Below are 20514 nucleotides of genomic sequence, written 5' to 3'. Positions count from 1 at the left end.
AAGCAAGAGATACCTCTACTTAATGCAGACACCTAACAAAGTTCTAATAAAAAATGTAAGCATTTGTATAAAAAAAATAGAATGAGCAATAAATGACTTTTGACTGGTTTGGGTAACAAGGCAAGCTAAATTTCCACTGCTAAACATAAAAGATATTGGAGATACATTCAAGAAGGCACAAGATGACAACAATCTGGGAACTTGCTATTCGAATGTATTATTCCCAAAGCTGAATCTTCCTGTACCTGAATACATAATAGTACAGAGCACTCACCATTTGAATGGCACTCACGTACTGGCGCTGCTCCACGTAGATGTGTGCAATGTTGAGCCAAACGTCGCAGAAGTCAGCCGTTGCCTCACGCACTTGGGCAAATATATCTCGAGCTTCATTGATGCAGCCCTTGTGTGCCAAAACAGCCCCTGAAGCAACCATGAAGAAGCCACGTGAAAAATACATTGTTCAGGTTCACCCAAAAGAAATGGTGGCAGAAAAAGAACTGATGCCATGGATGACAAGGGCACCAGGTGCGATGAGCAATAAATTCCAAAATCTTTACTGAAAACTTAAGCATTTATCAAGGAGCATTAGATACCACTGGTACTGTGTGAAATCACACCTATGTAATCAATTCGCCTGGGATTCAATCGGTCATAATGTACCAATGCCAGATTATATTCACAGAGAGTCCGGCACGACTTTTGAAATTCCCTCACATTTTCATGATTTCCATACATAATCTTCATTTTTTTGTAAAGGAATTATTGATTTTTTCTCATTAATATTTAGAAAATGGGTGGTATAAATGTAACATGATGAAACTAAATGACTGTTTTTAAAAAGTAAATTAAGAGTAAGATAGTTGTATTTACATCCAAGATATATTACATCCCAACTCAATTACAAGTAAGAAGCCTAACTTTTCTCAGGCAAAGCCTACTTCTCAGGAATGCACATAATCATATTTTCGATGGAAGTCTACAGCATAGTATAAAAAGATAGAGCATATATCCTGCAGGTGAACTGAGTGTAAAAAGTCCACTCCCATATAATAATAAAAGAAACTAGAGTATAGATTTAAAAATCATCACACATTTGGCCCTATTTTACAGCTATTCACCAACCTATTCCATTGGCAGCCCAGATATTGCGAGGATCATTGCGCAACACTTGCTTGTAGTGCGTGAGAGCCCTGTCTTGGTGGCGCTTCTCTTTTTCTTTGTCCCGAGTGGGCTGGTGCAGCGTCTGCAGCCACACGTTCCCCAACGCAATCAATGAGTATGCATCCGAGGCCGTGTCCGTGTTCTGCAACGTTGAATGAAATCATCATCACAACCATGATCGCTAAGTACGAACAGTATCCTACACTACCTCGTGGAACTGGCATCAAAGACATTCACTGATTGGCCGACTGCTTAACAGCCAAATGCCAACTTGGGATGATCCGAAAACAACATTTGAATTTGACAAGCAGACCACATCTGATAATTACTATTTACATGCATTTACGTATCATTCATAACTTTAATCAGAATGGTGTTCAAACAAACATCCCAGGTAGCTAAGATAAGATGTAGTTTGAGGTAAAACACAAGAGTATGAAATGATCATGTACTCCACCTTGAGGATGCGCTCATACTTCTTCTGACCAGGACCCCACTCTGTTTGTGCAAAATGCAGATTGCCAATGAGGGACCACGCATCGGGATGCTCATTGTTGAACCTCAAGGCGTCCTTGAACCAATCTGAAGCATCATATATGTTACCCTTGTCACGAGCTATGCAGCCAAGCCGAAGATAACCTAGAAGAGTAAATACAGCGTATGACTCATCTGTGACAAGAGTTTAAATTTTGCGTCCCACAGCATATGTAAAACACTCACATGATTTCGTATCATTTAAGGTGAAAAGGCATGGCAATTTCAACACCAATACAATCCTTCGTGTACTCACAGTCAACGTAATTAGGGTGTTCCTTGAGGACATCTTTGTACAGCCTTTCAGCACGGTCAAAGTGGCACAGAGCCTCGGACACCCTCGCCAAATTGTACGTCACAGTCACAGCAATTGCATTGTAGTACTGTGGGTCTTGCTCTGCTTCTTTACGGCAGCGTGACATAGAATCTTCAAAGTACCTCTTAGACTCTTCCAAGTTGCCCAACCTTAGAGAGAGAAAATGTAAATCAAATTCAAAATTTGAAAGCGGAAAGAGAGTTAAACAGTGTAACTGATAACTTCAGACTTTACTTTGTGAAACCTCTCCATATTGGAAGTAAAAAAATAAAACTTTGTAAGGCTCACTATTTAGTGAACCTTACAAAGTTTTATTTTTTTCCCCCAAGAGAGTTAAAAATTAGACTCCAAGCCAAGAGTAAGCCATGGAGAACAACAAACCCTGCTTCTCTCGCTGACACACACTATAAGTGAAGTGGTCAACCTGGGACCAACCAAAGGGAAAGGTAGCAGGGGCACCACACTAACAGTTTATAGGTAACTACATATTTGAAAATCTTACATTTAAAAAAATTGGAATAAATTCCTGAACTTCCCATATTATGACACCCGATTATATATAATTCATAATTATTATTTCTTTCAATTATTCGGCTGTGGCTTATCCAAGTTGCGGTTTATCAGTGCACGAGTTCATGTTCCTTCGATGTTTTATGCAATCTGCGTGAAAAAAATAAAATCGAATGCAAAAGCATCTGGATACATATTTGCATTTTAATGCATGGCTACACTGGACCCATCATTTCCATTAGAATTAGGTACCTTCCCAAAAATGGAGTTATTTTATTTACTAGCTGACAAGGAATGTGTCAAGTTGACTTGGACGTCTGATCTAGCATTGCAGACGATGATCAGCAGCAGGAAAAAATTCTAAGAAGTAATCTTAGAAGATTCTTCAATGGCAAATGAAGAAAAGTGCCATCTATCATCACTATATGTATATGTATATTCAGTGAAAGGACTCCATATTACGTACTTAGTGCATCACTCGGCATGTCCCCCCTTTTCTGTCTCTGACACTGCCTTTTAGCCTCTTTTGCTGTCTATGGAATGAGAGTGGTAAGCATAGCATTTAGTTCTGTTCTCCAGCATTGGACAGTCACTCCTCACACAAGTTTTAATGTGCAAGGGACTTTAGGAAGGATGAGACGGTTCTTAAATTTTTTCGGTTCTCGGTCCGGTTCTCCCCCATCGGTTCTCGATACTCAGTTGCGAGAGTGAACTTTAATTATCTGAATTAATGGCAAATTTAAATGAACAACCACAAGAAGTGAATGAAAATAATTTCATTAAGGAAGTAAATTAGTGGGAAAGCTCTGTAAAAAAACTTACAATCGTTTTCATAATTTTATTTGCCAAGTAAAAAAGTTTAAATAACACGTTGTTGAAGAATGCATGGTCGACCAATAAGTCACATTACATCAGGAATCCACTGGTTCTTTCTTCAGACTTTGATTTTAAAAATCCAACATTTTTACCCTCTCTGGGTCTAATCTACCCTTTTTCTGGCAAAAATATTGCCTACAGTACTGAAAAGACATTCACTGAAAACAGTATTGGTTATTATTGATTTTTAAAGGCCGCACAAAATATGATCATCCATTAATTTGTCAATACGCCGGTACAGTGACACCATAGATAAACTGAGCGGCCGTGACCTAACACAAAATTGTAATGCGGTGTTGCATTATGCAGGATAACCACACTTTTCGATGCCATGCATAGGTTTATCAACTTATGAAAAAACTCTCAGAATGCATCTTATTCGGATGTCAAACAATTACTGTACATGTCCATGATTCAATCAAAAGACCACTTTTAGACAAAAATATTTTCTGCCGGCCACCGTTCAAGGTACCGCACATGACATTTCAGAGAGTCGTCTCGTCTGAAAGCCACTTGAATTTCATGTGAACGACAGCCAACGAAAAGTCGTTTGGTCTGAAAGCGGCCTCAATGTAGCATTGTCTATACTTTTTCATTGTAGACGGTGCATTGCCGTTGGCAACGGCATGATTTGACATTTGAAGGCATCCTTAGTTGGCAAGAGTAACAAACTGACAAATCCTCAAATGTGCATGTTAGCGAGCAATTCTCAAAAGAAAAAAACGTAGATGCCTTACAATCAGAAAGTAATATATGCGTTTTTAATCTTTTTAAATCTTTTTTCACTTTTTGGCCTTGAATATGCTGCAGACCATTTCGGCTTAGGGCACCAAATTCAAATCCTTGCTACCGTTCGAGCCAGTTCCAAAGTACCGACTTGATGCGATCGGTTCCCAATAGCGGTTCCACAGGCCAAGGCCAGGCAGTACCGAGAACTGGGTACTGGAACTGACCCATCGCTAATATGTACCAATCTTAATAATGCAGTGCTATGCATATTTCTTCTCTGAATTTGGTGAAGTGGCACACCACTTGCTTGGCCTGACTAACCACCAATCTCACAACCTAAATGGAAAAGCACAGTACACATTCATTTGGAAACACTGGGAATTGGAATCTGTACTCTTGGAAGTCGCTTTAAGAGAAGTTTGACTACACCTACCCATCAGGCAGTTTGAATCCATGCATACCTGAAGTGCAGAGCACCAACGTTGTTTAGTATCTCGGGCGGTATTTCGGCGTGCACCTTCTCCCTAAGAATACGAGTGGCTGTGGCATAAGCCTGTAGGGAGCCACTGACGTCCGCCTGCTCCAGAATCTGGGCTAGTTCAATCCATGCTTCAACATCCTCAGGAAACTGCTCTGTGACCTACATCACCCATGGAGCATTAATGGAACAGGGAAAGATATTTAACCAAAGACTGGCCATCTTCGTTTCAACATCAAAGTGACTTGAGTCTGATAGCACACATCTCGGAAAGCAGGTATCTGTATGCTACTGAAGGAGTTTAGGGGATGGGGTCACTAATATTGCCCAATGTCATTCGGGGAAAGGTGGTTCGGGTGGTTCTAGGAACAATATAAAATAATTTTTTTTCTGCAAGAAATAGAGTAAAATTGCAAAAAGGATTATAGTATTTCCTTATTTGAATTTCTCACCATGATTCTTGTCTATGTTCCTGGTGTCTAAAATATAAATAAGTAAGAAAATACCTTTGTTTACATAAATCCAATACAATCAAGGGCAGGTTGTTGTATTTCAATAAAAATGTAAGATTATTGGTGGGGAATTTTGCAAAAAAAATGGATGCTGAAAAAATCCTACATTTTTCTAAAAGCAATAGGATACCTCCTTCACAACCAGTTATAACAACAATGAATAGGAATTGTGGCTATGGTAAAAAAATTTCCACTCATGAACATTTTATCTTCATGTGATTCTTTCTTACCAATACACGAGCTTTCGAAATAGCGTCACTTTGATTTTGAATACAAGAGAAGTTTTTTTCCAGTAAAAGTATGCTAGGAAAAAAGATAGAACATCAGCAAGAATATTTCTCACCTTTCGGAGATGGCTCTTGGCTATGTCCCTCTTGGATTGGGAATTGGAGTTTGCGTAGAGGGAGCCCAAGATCTTCATAGTTTCATAATTTCCCGGTTGAGCTTTCAGCACTTTTTCAAAGCACTGAGCAGCCTAAAGAGAAAAATAAAATGAAATGCCTACAAAATCACCTTCTTCATTTACTCACAAGTAACATTTGCTACCAAGAATTAATTATCTTCCAAGTGACCATCCACAACCAGTGACTTAAAGATAGCATTAGAACAACAAAAACTAATACAATAGCAAAAGACAATCTTCTTATTCACATCAACGATGAAAAACTTTTGAATGGGCATGAAACCACTTCTCTAAGGACCAGTATACCATATGGAAAAAGAATGCTAGATCACCAACTACATGGTGGAAATGAGAGAGTAACTTACATTTTCGGTATCGCCTCTATAGATGTACATTTGGCCCAGGCCGAAGTGGGGAAGCACAAAGGCAGGGGGAGCAAACTGAGTGGCTTGGTAGTAATACTGGAATGCCTGGTCGTAGTCACCCTGAAAAAACATTTGCACCCATTACATAATGGGCAACTAACACAATGGGCAACAGTGATATTTTTCAATCCATCAATTCTCAGCGTTGACCTTCTATAGGATGCCGTATCAAAGACCATAGAGTGATGCAGTCTCTGGAGGCTGACATAAAACTTAAACAAGTGCAGCACAATGACAATATCAGCAATTAATCACCAATCCAGTATGATTTTGCAATTGACACATTGCCCTTAATTGTGAGTCATCCATGAAATATATTGGAATTATCGTGGACCAAAAACTTCTTTTCTACAACCACATTTACGCAATTAAATCAAGAGCCATAACACTCCTAGGTCTACTCTAGGAGTTCACTGATACCACCAGTTCAAAGGCACTCTAATCATGCAACATACTGTAGAAGCACGTGTAAGAGGCGCACCTTTTTTCCCAGAAATTGCAGCCGAAAATGAGGGTGCGCCTCTTACACAAACTTCTTATCTCCCCCCCCTTCACCGGTCGCAAGTCTAAGGGGAACTGAGTGGCCTTGGTTTTCAGTGTGAGTCAGTCATCTGACACCCTAGGTCAAAAACAAGCGGCAGGCAGGGGAGTTTCTCCCTTAGTGACGTATTTTTAAAATGCTCCTGTTTGCTTTTCTTGTAAGCATCGCGCCCTCACGTCAGTACCCCAGAGGTGAACATGGAAGATCGCGCGGGGTTTTGCGCTCCGGAGGGCGCGCTAAATTTACTGCCACGAGTGTGCATTCTGCGGCATTTATACTGCATATAGTAATCGCTTATCAAGCGTAGAGAAACGCGTAGTTTTGAAGGACATACCTGGTTAATAGTAAATATCTGTCTTGCCGAGTAATTTCCATTACGCTGAGGACCTTATTTTTCAAAAATCATCTTCAGACGCTAATATGAGGATTATTGCAACTGAAAATTATATTGGTATCAAAACCTGCGCTTTAAAAAATTCGAACGAGTGTGTTCATTGTTGGACTAAATTGTGGATGGAAGAAATCAAAAATGCTTATAAGTGAAGAGCGCGGAAGGAGAGGTTCAGGGGAAGGAGCGCGAGCGCGAAGGAGCATCTTCGAAGCAAGCAACGAAATACGGAGGGGAAGGAGCGCACTCCCTCCCCTCCGTATTTCAAGCTACGAGGCTATGAGCGAAGGAGCACGAGAAGAACACGTCCGATCTTGCATTTGACGTCGTTTCCTTCAATGCGAAGGGGCGAAGGCGCAGCAATGTGATATACGCAGTTTGCGTTGCCTAAAGTTTCCAGTCCGTCTCGTCTTGTTTGAATGCGCTTATGCTACGCTTGTTTCTTCCGAAATTGTCCTCTTTGGACTATTTTGAATATTAGTAGCCTTGTTGTAACTATAAATCTTTGTGTCAAACAATTAGAGCTGCAAAAACTTAAATTCTGTCAGATATGCGTCGTGTTAGATCTCTTTCTTTTTTTGAACCACGTGCGTGTCATACATTTATTGAAAGCTATCGAGATATCTTCGGGCTCAGTAGATGACTCACCTAGCATTTGGCCTCCATAAACTGGGAGATCGATCAAGGTCAGTTGGTGAGACGGGGTGGGGATGAAACACGTTTCCATTTTTCCCCTGTAACTTGATGTTTTCCTATTTTCCTGTGGGGTCTCGGAAAGGAAAAAAAAACGGCAGAGGCATTGGCTAATGGAGGGCCGAATGTGGCTTCATTAAATCTACGACGTGGTTATTATCCTACGGCGCTGAGATTGCCCCGATTGTTGCCCAAGCTCTTGGGAAGGTTCATGCTATGTGCCTGTCGTGTATTGCCTTAAAATTTTCCACGGCTGCAATTCTATTGCAATACTCCTGCGAGAGCATTTTAACAAAATTGTTCGTGAATAGGACAAGCATCGTAGAGCAACGGCGTATGCGAAGAGAGGATCGGAACTCTTTCTACTCCCTCTTATGCCGCTATTACCGCCGCAGTTATCAAAATTAATATATTAATATAAAAAATATTAATTAAAAGAGGAAAATTCGATAACTGTCGAAATTCCAGGCGTACTGGAATTTCGACAGTTATCGAATATATGTCTGCAACACCGCGCGATAGTATTAAAAAAATGCCGCAAAATTTTTTTCTTCATAGCTTCGATGCTCAAAATAGGGGTGTGCCTCTTACACACGCTTATACGGTATATGTATGTGTATGAACTCATCTTTCATCTGGAAATCACCTATTGGTCCCCAACCTTGTTCAAAAATTGCAAAATATAGAAACCTAAATCTGCACAAGGAACTTAGAAACGCAGTTTTAGCCTCTCTCTCTCTCTCTATCTCTCCAACTTCAATCAGATACAAAATTAATTTACAACACTTTCAATTCCTACTTTGACAGTCCATATGCACGTTGTTTTCTGCATCAATATAACAACACCTTCCCCCAAACCCTGCTCCACATGTCAATATCCAGGCTTTCGATAATTAAGTACTCTCCTAATAAATTCTCTCACAACTGAAATTGATCGCTTTTCTTAATCAATTCAAATTTTTACCGACTAGGCTTCATCTCATTTAATGTGAAATAACCAAACAGCTTGCTAAATATTTAGGATGTGGTCATTGCATTGGGTTGTCGTTTCGTAACAGTTTGATTTGTCGTGCTATAAGCTTCTTTTTTTTTCATTTTTATTGTTTTAAGTGCACTTTAGAATGGCTGTATGTGCACCATTTTCTTTAAAGAAAAAAATTAATTAAAATATGTATCAAGTACATGGATGTTCTTTATCACAATTTTGGGACAGAAAGCTACAGACAAATACGAAGTTACATCATACAAATAGAAAAAAGTCATCATCATTATATAAAGTTAAAAAGTTATACCAAATAAAATATCACTTTGAGAATTCTATTACATCATTGTATTATTTCTTGACAAGAAAAACTTTCCTCCTCTCTTAAGAAAAAGACTCCACTCTTAAATGTAGCTAAAGAGTTGAAACTTTTAATGCTGTTAGCAATTTATTGTACAACATTGAGGTCGAATGGTAGGGTCCTTTTGCAAAAAGAACGAACGAATGTAGAGTCATATGTGCATTTATGATGTACAGGGTGCTGGGACCAGAGGGAATTTATCAGGATTTTCCTAGGCAAAGTACACACGAAATATTAAGACGTCAATAGAGGGTGAAGTTGGTACATTAACTTCATTAGGAGTTCATACACGACCATGAGTAATAGCTTCAACCATTGTTTTTCTGAAAAGAGAAAGCTTTTCTAGCCATGCCAGAATTGTCTCAGAAAATGATTCCACATGAAATATATGAACTAACTTTTGCATGATATGACATTTTAAGAATATCGATTAATACAACTGGAGCTATTTATCTTATGATGAAGACACGAAAAGATATTTCTTGGAAAAGTTTTTAGAACAAGGGAAGATGAAGTCCAGGTTTTATGCCCTTGGCAAACCCGGATAACAGAAAACTTGTACTTGTCCACCCGTGTTCTTGATACCAAGCAAAGTCAGAGGAAATATCAAATGCATAGTGTCCAGGGACAACTTACCTGCACGTGAAATGCTCGTGCCAGCTGGTAACAACTCTCAGCTCTCATAGCTTCGTTCTCAGTGTTATGGAATGCATGGAGAGCAAGGTGCTGTACTTTGTGGTAGTCCTATACAAAAAAATCGAGAGATGAACAAAAGAAACTATACTAACTAAATATGATGCACTGGAAACATATTGAACTAAAACCTAATGGAATGGAAATTTAGGAAAAAGTGGGGAAAATTTATCTTTCCTCAGCTGGAGTTCAATTATTAAGAGTTTCTCTTGAGCACCAAGGCGCAAAGAGCAAATAAAAGTAGTGTGGAATACAGTGGAACCTTGATCTATCGTTTTTCAGGGGGATGGATGAAAAAAAGATGAATGCAGGAATGCTTGACTAGGTTGCCTGTGTCCAAGGAAACGCTGGATTTTTGCAAATTATGATATTTATTAATGGATTCTAACAAGATTTTAGCTGATTACAGGAATATTATTACTTTATCGAACCACTTAGGTCATATTGTTGGTCTCTTTCAAATATCCTAAAGGAACACGCCACCTTGCTAAAAATGTTAGCACTCCACTCGGCATTTTCACTGCTATTAAGGATTTCTGTCTGATTTAAAAATTCTTATGCATCAAATGCCATTTCAAGTACACGTATTTTCGAGAGCAATGTGCATGTTATGCCTAAAACAGCTGCTTTCGCCGACGCAGTGATTGGTTGTGAGATGGATCAAAAAGGCCAAAAATAGTTAATTATTTGAAATGTTCCTTTCTAACAATTAAATTTTTAATATGATTGAGGCAATGTGTAAAGCGTTAACAATGTTGCGTTAATCGTCAGCGGCACGCCCTTCATCCCACTTCCTCGGCTTCATCCCACTTTTATTTTCACCAGGTATCTTGCTCTACCCCCGACCCCACTAGCGGACAACCCGAGGTGCTCTGCAATATTCACGCGCTCCTATCCTGGATTCTTTTCTTTGTCTTCAATTATTTTCAGTCCATCCTTCAAAGTTCTTACTTGTTTCTTCGGAAGGGCTATGGTCCGAAGACGAATAAAAATAAAACTAATAAAAATGAAACCGTACTTTATTGAACCCAAACGGAAAACACTCACTGTTTTTAAGTCAACCCACCCTGGAAAGTATGGAACCACTCGTTCGAGGTGAAGTTCAGCACTAATGCTATCGCGTACGTAGAGCTTATTGCAGAGGGTGAAGCATGACCACATGACCGTATGACCATGACCATGAAATTTTTTGTAAAATTCATAATTTGTATTCCTAAAGATAAGGCAACTTACCCATTCTTTTCTAATTAGCGTAGCGCCAGATGAGCAGATGATTTCGGATTGATAGTAGGGAGAAACAAAATATCCTGAGAAGACATCGCTTCGTTAGCAACTCTGACAAGTGAGACTTTTAGAATAACTTGTAAATTGTAACCTGATGCCCTGCTTTCGAAATATATGCCGCATCAACTGCCAAGAAGCTCACAATCAGCTGTGAGGATATCGAGATTTGCCAGAAATCACCATCGTATTATTCCAACTATTTCCTTGCTTAAAATGCTTAAATAACGTTAGAAATATGTCGTGTTTGGTATCATTCTTTTTTGAATTACGTGCACATTACTAATATTTCAATCTAATAAAAATATAATACCAATTGCCGAAATTCATTGTTAGACACCTTTTGGGCTAGTTGGTGATTCATAGGCTGAAAAAATTCAGTGGGCGAGAATCAGAGAGGCCTGAAATACGATTCTATTGTTCTTGTGTAACTTGATATTTTTTCGAAGCTAAGGTCTTCGTAATACGATCCCTACACGAGCTGGGACCTTTTTTTTTTGTTTCGGAGAAGAGGAAAGCTTCAGATGGGGGAAGCGAGTGCTGAATGGAGGGGGATACCGGATCTTGGGAAATGCCCTAATGTAACTATCCCACGGCACTCAGCTTTCTCCCTATTGTATTTCAATCTCCTAGGGAAGATTCAAACTTTGTGTCTGTCATTATTAGCCACAAATAACACATTGTAAACACTTCATACTTTGTTCTCATTTTCGTCAAACGATGGATGCGGGAAAATTATACAACGGGACGTGATCTTCAAACAATCAATGCGGGAAAACGATACTTCGGGGAACGATGGATGTGGGAAAAAATTACATTGTCTTTATGGAACTTTATTTGGGACCAGGATGGCGAACGATGAATGCGGGAAAACGATGAATGCGGGAACGACAGATCGGGGTTCTACTGTATTAAGAATTGTTAATACCCCAAAAATCATTGCAAAATCTCACTAAGATGAGCCCTAAATCGTTAAATCATTATTTTGGCACCTCTGAATATGAATAAGGCAAATAATAACAGTTAGTCTCTTTCTTTACTAATATCCTCTTTAAATTGAGCACACTTTATTCCTATTGACTACACAAAAACTCCAGCTTTTCACGTGCAATTAAGTACATGGTACATAAAAAAGGAGGTATAGCAACACCATCACATGAGGCCCTAGTCTGTCCCACGGACATCTGAACCACTTTAGAATGCGTTTTTATTGGTTTTCAAAAAGTGGTGATAAGAGCACAAAGATCCATTTATAACATTATTTAGAATAGGGTACTTACATTACACAAAGAAGACCATTGGAAAGTTATGCACTGAATACATAAAACGTATTTTTGACACTTGCCTTCTTGAAAAAGAAGTGATTGGCCAGATGATTCAGGACCATTGGATTGGTGGAGTCGATGGTATAAGCCTTGCTCAACATCTGCACACCACTCTTAATGGACTCGGTCTCTTGCTGATTGAGCTGTAAGATTGCGAGGCCCACCAGAGCCCCCACACAGCTGCTGTCCAACTCCAACGCCCTCTCAAATGCCAACCTCAAAGCACAAATGAAAGCGTTAGCATCGCCAGCGTAATGCTCCAAACACACAAATGTATATTCACACACTTTATCACCTGACTTCTGTTTTTATCATTGAACCTCAAAAATGGAAATGCCCCAATACATATAGCTACATTGAGTGTCTACCACACCCTTCTTTATAGCCAACCTCCATAGATAGAACTATTTCCCTTGCTGCTGACCATTTTAAAAGAACCAACAGATTAATGAGTCATGAACTCCGTAGTCATGCCAAGTTAAGTGACTGTGAACAAGGCTCAAGATGGCTGTAAAGAGCATGAAAATTTCGATTCAATGGTAAAATTCCTGGATTTTCCCAGATTTCAAAAAAGTTCCAGACATAGGGTCAGTTTTAATACATTTTATTTATTAAAATATTTTACTGATTAAAGTAGATTTCCATTGAGTGCTTAAGAAGGATTCTGAGAGCCTCCCGTTCCTTCAAGCACTTCCCTCTTCAATTCACAAGAAGGCCTACTCCCTTTCATTCAATCAAAAAATCCTATTCTTTTCCTTCTCCTCCCCCGTTTACCCAACACACTACCCCCTAACAAAGTTTTCAACATCCCCTCCCCACTGCGTAATCCCTCCATCCAAATCTTCTGTCTCCTCCGTATCTCATCCAAAAGCTCCCTCTCCTCACCCACCACGTCCACCACTTCGTCATTTCCCCTCCTCTCCGTCCACTCCACCTTCGCCACACCCACATCTCCAACGCCTCCACTCTGCTCTCATCCTCCTTCCTAAGTGCCCATGCTTCCACACCTTTAAGTGCTACACTCCACATCAGACTCTTCACTTATTTTTTTCTTAAAATTCTTGCATAACGACCCTCTAACATGCTCCTCCCTCTTCATGAACTCCTCCTCTGCTAATTCTCTTCCTGATGTCTTTACTGCTGCATTCATTTTCTTCAAATGTGCTTCCCAAGTAGCTGAATTAGTTTTAATGCAACACAAAAATAAACACACGGAATCACAAATAATTCATGCAGTATCAACAGATCATTTTGATAAAGTGAGCACTTCCTTGCAAAGAAGTTACCCAAAACACTACTTTTAGGTCACATCTTTCGAACCACACCTCCCACCACTTTTACTCACTGGACATCGTGTTCCCTTCCTGATTCTCTGACAACTACGAGACTCCCAGCCAGAATTGTCCATCACAGACGGCCACTTTTTTGACATGAAATACCAGTATCCCAAACCCCACTGAAGAGCATCTCTCTTCTTGACAGATATTAATGCAGGCTCTCAGCCAGTGATAATGAGTCCTTTTCGACAACCAAGCGTATGTCTGTGTGAGCTTGTAGTACGAAGAGAGAATTGCTCTCTTAAGAGTGGGAGAGAAATATTCCCCACAGTCTACCCAGAACCTATCAGTCTGTAATCCCCTCTGAGGTCTTTTGTAGTACAGGGGGCTCTGGAGGAGTACATAAGTTCTTTGGTTGTCTTTGCTGAGGAGGAGTGGTGCGTGAGTGATTGCGTGTGTGTGTGAATGATTAGGGTACACCTGACTCCTGTTTTTATGAAGTTCACTGCAGAAAAAAAATTTATAAGGCTCGTATCAACAAATTTTTTACAAACATTTCTTTTCAGAATCATCAAAAAAAAACATTGTATAACATACACCTCTTGCAAGGGCCATGACTTCACTTTGTATTTATGGATACCTCACAATAAAATTGTACGTACAAGTGAGAGTCGACTGTGATAGCCATGCTGAGAAAGAGAGAGTAATTTCTCACACGAAAGTTGGTGCCCTACCAGTCTGTGTTTGTTTGCATGGCCCCAGGTTCATTGGAGAGCACCACTGACAGATTGTGTGACTGCATTCTGAAGTCCCCAGAATCAGAAAACCAGGAATAAAACCCTTTAACTGATATCACCTAGTTGGATGAGTACATTCCCACCCCCTTCCCTATTTCCAACTATGTATTACCCCCACAGAAGCTTTTATCTTTCAGTCAGCCAAAACACTGTTGATGCCTTCGACAGAGCCTTACCGAGCCTTGTCCTGGTTTCCTAGTTTCATGAAGCAGTGTCCCATTCCCAGACGAACAGTGGCTGGGCACGCAGCAGGTGACGTGCGCAATGCTTTCTTGTAGAAAGCAAGAGCACCTCGGAAATCTTTCCTGCCAAACGCAATACATGCCTTCCCGAGGAGGGCAGGCACTGAGCCAGGAGACTGGTTCAGCACAAAATTGAACTGTGCATCAGCCTGCTCCATTTTGTCCCCTTCCAGCAGGCAGAAGTACGCTCTGCCCAAAAGATGGTTCTGTCAGAAGGAAAAACATAATACTCCAATCAATAACAGCACAAAAAGACTTCCCCATATCCTTCCAAACATACCATATATCTCCAAATGTAGTCCCCTGAAAATTTTCAGAAAAAGAATCTTTTGTGCAAAGCAAGCCAAGCAATCTCACATGTTTAGTACTCATGGTGTAAGGCTGCATACATATATATTATCAGATTAACAAAAATAGTGCCTTATGTGTCAATTGATATTGTAAAAATGTATTCTCATTCATAAAATTAATTTGAAATGAATTACCTTCATTTTATCCTATATTGAGCATATGCACTGATTAACTGTAAAGAACACAAAGTTAGGTCATGATTCCTCCCACAGGATTTTCTAACAGGAAAACTTAATTTTATAACTTCCATTGAAAATTATTTATAAAATTCCCATCCATAACTTTATTACAGTGACAAAATATTACAGAGAATCAATTCTTGCCGGCCAGACTGTATGCAAGGCATCAAATAGTACGATTATTCTGCAGAATGCAACACTGCATCAAAATTGTGTGCAAACTCACAATTGTGACGAACTGATCTAGCCGGACATGCAACTTAGCAAAAAAAAAAATCGCTCTCCACTGTAAGGAAGGACGGGAGAAACGTGGCGCAATTATTAAGACTTATCGTAGTGTATACCCACCTAAATGCCGTTGCTAATCAGTGGAACTTCGTAATAAAGTTCATTTTGTAACTGCCAGGACAGTAATAATGTGACATAATTTTGACCTTAGGTGACAACCAAAGAATAGGGATCTAAGTTTTATTTTAATGTAATAAATCTCAAGCAGGCAATCCTTCATTATGTTTTAGAAGTAATGTACATCTTTATACTTCAGGACAAAATATAATAATACATATGTATACATTACTCCTCATCACAACAATTCTCAATTGTCTCGTCCATGCCATACAAAAACGCTAGACCACCAACTGGCTGCCTCTCACCTGATCGTACATGATGATCTTGTCAGCTGTGGCATACAAGAGAGTTGCCTTGGTGAACAGCTCTCGCTTGCGATCCTTGTTCTTCTCTTTGTTGCCCTTCTGGACAAAGTGCGCAGCGAGGGCATCCAGCGCTCGCATCTGGTCCTTCTCACTGTCCCGATACGACGTGTCTGCCTCAGTTCGAGATGCCTCCAATATGAGGATAAACTCCTCCACTTTGCCCTGACGATAGTACTCCAGCTGTTTTGAAGAAGCAAAAGCAAACATTAACTCACACCACTCCGTAGACAAATCAAAATTTATTAACAGTGACAACTTTAAACATACTCACTGAAGACCCATCTATGTAAGTATCTTATTATTACTTTAAAACAATGTCTTCCGATATAAAGACTTCTAACATAAATAAAGAGGGTTGGGGGAGAGGGAGGTATTAGGCGAGAGAGTGAATATTCAGTTCCCAAGGCAACCTGACAGCAATTGTTTGGCTTGAATATTAAGAGCATGAATTAGTCAAGATATGGATGCCAGATTGAGATAATTAGGAATTTCGCCATGAAATATATACATTGGGTTGTTTTAATGCTCACACCATGAAGCAAAGCATAAAGAGGCAATAAGAAATAGACATTCTACGAAGAGCATTAAGGAAATACCCAACAGAAAATAGAAAGTTTCGATGACCTTTCCAATAAATTGGATAGGCCTGTTATTAAACAATCGTTACATAAAAGTTTCTGATGTAATTTAATATCAGAAAGTTTTACATCAAGCTTTAAAAATAGACCATAGATGGCTGTCCCACACATTAAGCCACACATTCTTATGAGCCGTAATTAATAGAGTGAAACCTCTCTCAAGCAGAATCTCTCAGATCCATCATATTTTTCCAGATAAGACAGTATTCCATTGAGAAAGCCATTAATGAAATCAAAGAAAAGGCATTGGGAGTGAATATCCATGGAGAAAAAATTAGCATGCTAAGATTTGCCGATGACATAGCCGTTGTAGCAGAAACAGAGAGGGATTTGAAAAATATTCTGATTAATATGGGTAGGGTAATGGGTAGATATCAACTGAAAATAAGCACGAAGAAAACCAAGATCTTAGTATGCAGCAGAGGAGAAGAAGTCAAGACTAACATTAAAATAGGGAAGCAAAAACTGATAGAGGTGAATGAAGCAAGATAACTAGTGACGGGAGAAGTAAGAAAGAAATTATCAGCAGAATAGCCCAAGCGAATAGAGCATTCCACCAAAAGAGAGACCTGCTTACAGCAGGAAACTTAAATATGGAAGTAAAGAAACAATTTATAAGAACCTACATTTGGAGTAGGCTCCTATACGGAAGTGAGGCATGGACAGTGACCGCAGTGGAGAAAGCAAGGATAGAGGCCTTTGAAATGTGGTGCTACAGAAGAATGATGAAAATCAAATGGATCGACCGAGTTAGTAACGAGGAAGTCCTAAGAAGGGTAGGAGAGAAGAGAAGCCTCATGAAAACCTTAATAAGAAGACGGAACAACCTTAAGGCCACATCTTGAGGCATGATGGCCTGATGAAGACAATCGTTGAAGGACAAGTGGAAGGCAAGAATGGAAAAGGAAGATCTCGAACAAAATATAAGGAACAAGTGAAGAAGGATGTGAAAGAGAAGAAATATGCAGGTGTGAAAAGATTAGCTGATAGGAGAACTGAGTGGAGAGCTGCGTCAAACCAATCCTGGGATTGTTGACCAGTGATGATGATGATGATGAAGAGAGTATTCCACTAAACTCAAGGTGTGACAATTCAAAAAAGAAACTTGAAAGTTCTATCACGTCTATTTCATATGTTGCCTAAAAGGTTGGTTTTACTCAAATTCTACATGTAGACAAAATTATTTTTTTATTTTATTCTCAAAATTCGAGGTATCAAGCGAGATGGAGTGGAATTGATTCATAATGAAAGATGATTTGTAATTTTCCACAAAAATAAATTTAATCCGACCTGAGTTTCGATGTTACTACATCATTTTCATCGGGTCGGATTAAATTTATTTTTGTGGAAAATTGCAAATCATATTTCATTTTGACAGCTTTGCTCAACAGAGGGCACTGATGCTCGTAATAGCCTACTGCGATGCCAGGACCAAAAATATTTTCCATGCAATTGAATTGATTAAATCTACTGCCACATTTTAATGTCAATCAAAGAAAATATTGCTTAGTAATGGTCACTCCAGCATAAAAGAATACTTTTCACACCGACTTTAAATTACAGTATTGCATTATTGCAAAACTGTAATTTAAAGTCGGTGTTGAGCTACCATACGCTACCACGAGCCACATTAATGTCTTAATCATTAGCATTACCAGTGCAATTACAAAGGAAATAATGACTGTAAACAAAATGTATATCATAGTAGTACAATAGGGTAAAACTATAAGCATCACTAAATTTCTGTATACTTACGGCCAGATTGACCCATATGTGTAGCTGTGCATGTTCTTGCCGTAAGATTCCCAGCACCTCTTCACCTTCAGGAAGTTGGTCAAAATAGAGTTCAATAACCTAAAAATAGTTTTATATCATTACTATAGGTATAACAGCTTAACATGTAATGGGTTTCCTATCTATCCACGTCATACCCTATGAATGAGTCGAAATGGTGAAAAGAATTATAGAAAAACTTTGGGCTAAAACTCGCTCAATAAGCCTCTTTCATTAGAAACTGAGGGTACGAGGAAGCCAGTACTTCGTTAATTTCCAAAACAAACAGTATTTTTTAGGTTATGTCGGCTGCATTAACAATATACATTAAGGAAATTGCCACAAAATTACCAAGTGAGACTTCTAACAAGTTTTTCACAAGCACGCATCAGACCTGAAAGATTATACAAGGAGAGACCTTGATATTTATGCTCACAGGTCACGAGTAACTATTAAATCTCACAGATAAATACAACCCCAAGTAATTAGAAAGTTCAACACCTACCCCATCGGCCTGAGTGCGGTTCCAAGCGTCGGCATTTAGAGAAAGTATTTCGTTACCATTAACATATAGTGACACGGCAAGCGCAATGTAGAAAATATTATGACATGGAAGAATACCGTCACACGACTGATGTTTTTAACACTCACTTTGGGACATATGGAACCGCTGATAATGCCGTAAAAACTGTCCAGAATCAAAACTAATTCTGATAACTGCGAACAAAACGTAAACACGTATACCTCATTGGACAATTTCAGCTAATTAAATGCACTTACAGCGACAAAACTACAAAAACCTTTCAAATGCATACTGCTTCATTGATTGAATCAACAGTTCCTTAGTATTACACTAAAATACGCATAAAAAACACTGCCGGAATGAGCTCAATGCCAGTTGGACAGCATCTCGGAGTGACACCACAAAAAAGGGTTAGACAGAGCTGGTTATGATACAATTTTACAGAACTAGTTGATACTCATAATCTTCATCCTTCCAGTTGCTCGAACTCCGAATATTAATGAGTTAAAATACCATTTTAGTCACTTATCACACAAATCCAACGACATTCGGCGAGGCACATTACAGAATCCATAATGCAAGAAGTAGCCGCAGAAACTTTGATTGGTTAATCCTGAATTACAGGCAAGGATATATTTAAGTACTACTGTAAAGTAAATCCCCTAAATAAGACAAATATCTATACCTCGTCTGTGTCCCTCAGCGGAATTTCTATTGACCCCGCCATCTTCCCCTGCTTCGGACCACAACACACAAATGTTTGAATACGATTCGATAGCTTGTATATATCGAATCAAGTGCGATAGTAGAGATCGATCTTGGACCACGGACATATACACAGAATCAGCAACTTACTTGTAACGCTTGTACGACAAAGCCAGTTGATAGCTGTGGCCAGTAGAGGAATAGAGGCGCTACCAGTCCAAGAGCCAAGTACCAAGGGAAATAATAAATACATTTATTGTCATGAGGCCAAATGAGCAATAGACGCTTCGCGCATAGTATGATTTCAAGGCAATATATATGCACGAATCGCGCGGTCTATCAATTTTATAAATGTAGTGATCCCTAATTCCTCCAATCCAGAAAGCTTTGCATTTGTAAAATAGCACCATGGAAGCGGCACTTTTAAGACATAGTAAGCTATATTTATGTTATTATTGCATCCTATTTTGAGCCACGGCTTTCGGCCGTTCCTTCTCGTTGTGTTGTCCATAGGTGATAGATCCTTAATGAAACCTTAGATCCGAATTGCATCTTATTTGCTGAAAATAATGAACTCAGGGTGCGATTCATAGACGACACTGAAATTGCTCACTTTACAAAGTCTCACTTTACGGTAAAGTGAGACTTTAGCTAAAGTTCGTTGCAGAGTCGTTTCAAGGATCTCACTTTATAAAGTGGCACTTTAGCTCCTAAAGTCTCGATCATGCATTGAAATTTTGAGTGTTGGCAATGAACGCTGCGAAAAAGTGAAGAAAAAGATGACACACGATATTAAATACGTACTTGTTTACATGTTTCTGGCGACTGGGTTTTCATGTTGTATTTTGCTAAGGTTTTATTAAGCTGCATTTTCTCGTTTTCTCATATTATGAGCAAATGTAAATGAATACTGCGTCATTGAAAGCTTTTCTCCACTAGCTTTATTGTACGTTAATGACTGATTTGGCTGAATAAAAGCTCGCTTTTAATTAGCTTCGTGCATTGGTAATGCCCTTCGATGTTTCTAGAGAAGTAAATATTCAAATGATGATATTTTCACGACATTTTATGATCATTTTCCATGATTAACTGCAAACGGTTGTTT

At 39.1% G+C, this 20514-nt stretch overlaps 1 protein-coding gene across 1 annotated transcript in view; it reads right to left on the bottom strand.

The window, feature by feature from the left end:
- Positions 1-19486, bottom strand: part of LOC124173209 (RNA polymerase-associated protein CTR9 homolog) — a 37169-nt gene extending 17683 nt beyond the window's left edge. The window contains exons 1-13 of the mRNA XM_046552749.1: positions 19390-19486; positions 18164-18262; positions 15711-15950; positions 14462-14733; positions 12232-12427; positions 9549-9656; positions 5888-6007; positions 5463-5594; positions 4591-4769; positions 1955-2163; positions 1622-1803; positions 1126-1306; positions 275-423 (exon numbers count right to left, since the gene is read on the bottom strand). Coding sequence (XP_046408705.1) covers positions 275-423; positions 1126-1306; positions 1622-1803; positions 1955-2163; positions 4591-4769; positions 5463-5594; positions 5888-6007; positions 9549-9656; positions 12232-12427; positions 14462-14733; positions 15711-15950; positions 18164-18262; positions 19390-19431 — 2109 coding nt within the window. The 5' untranslated portion in view covers positions 19432-19486. The remainder of the gene's footprint in view (positions 1-274; positions 424-1125; positions 1307-1621; positions 1804-1954; positions 2164-4590; positions 4770-5462; positions 5595-5887; positions 6008-9548; positions 9657-12231; positions 12428-14461; positions 14734-15710; positions 15951-18163; positions 18263-19389) is intronic.
- Positions 19487-20514: the final 1028 nt, after the last annotated feature.

Source organism: Ischnura elegans, chromosome 1, assembly GCF_921293095.1.
Source record: "Ischnura elegans chromosome 1, ioIscEleg1.1, whole genome shotgun sequence".
Taxonomy (NCBI): domain Eukaryota; kingdom Metazoa; phylum Arthropoda; class Insecta; order Odonata; family Coenagrionidae; genus Ischnura; species Ischnura elegans.
This window is presented reverse-complemented; position numbering and strand designations above follow the sequence as displayed.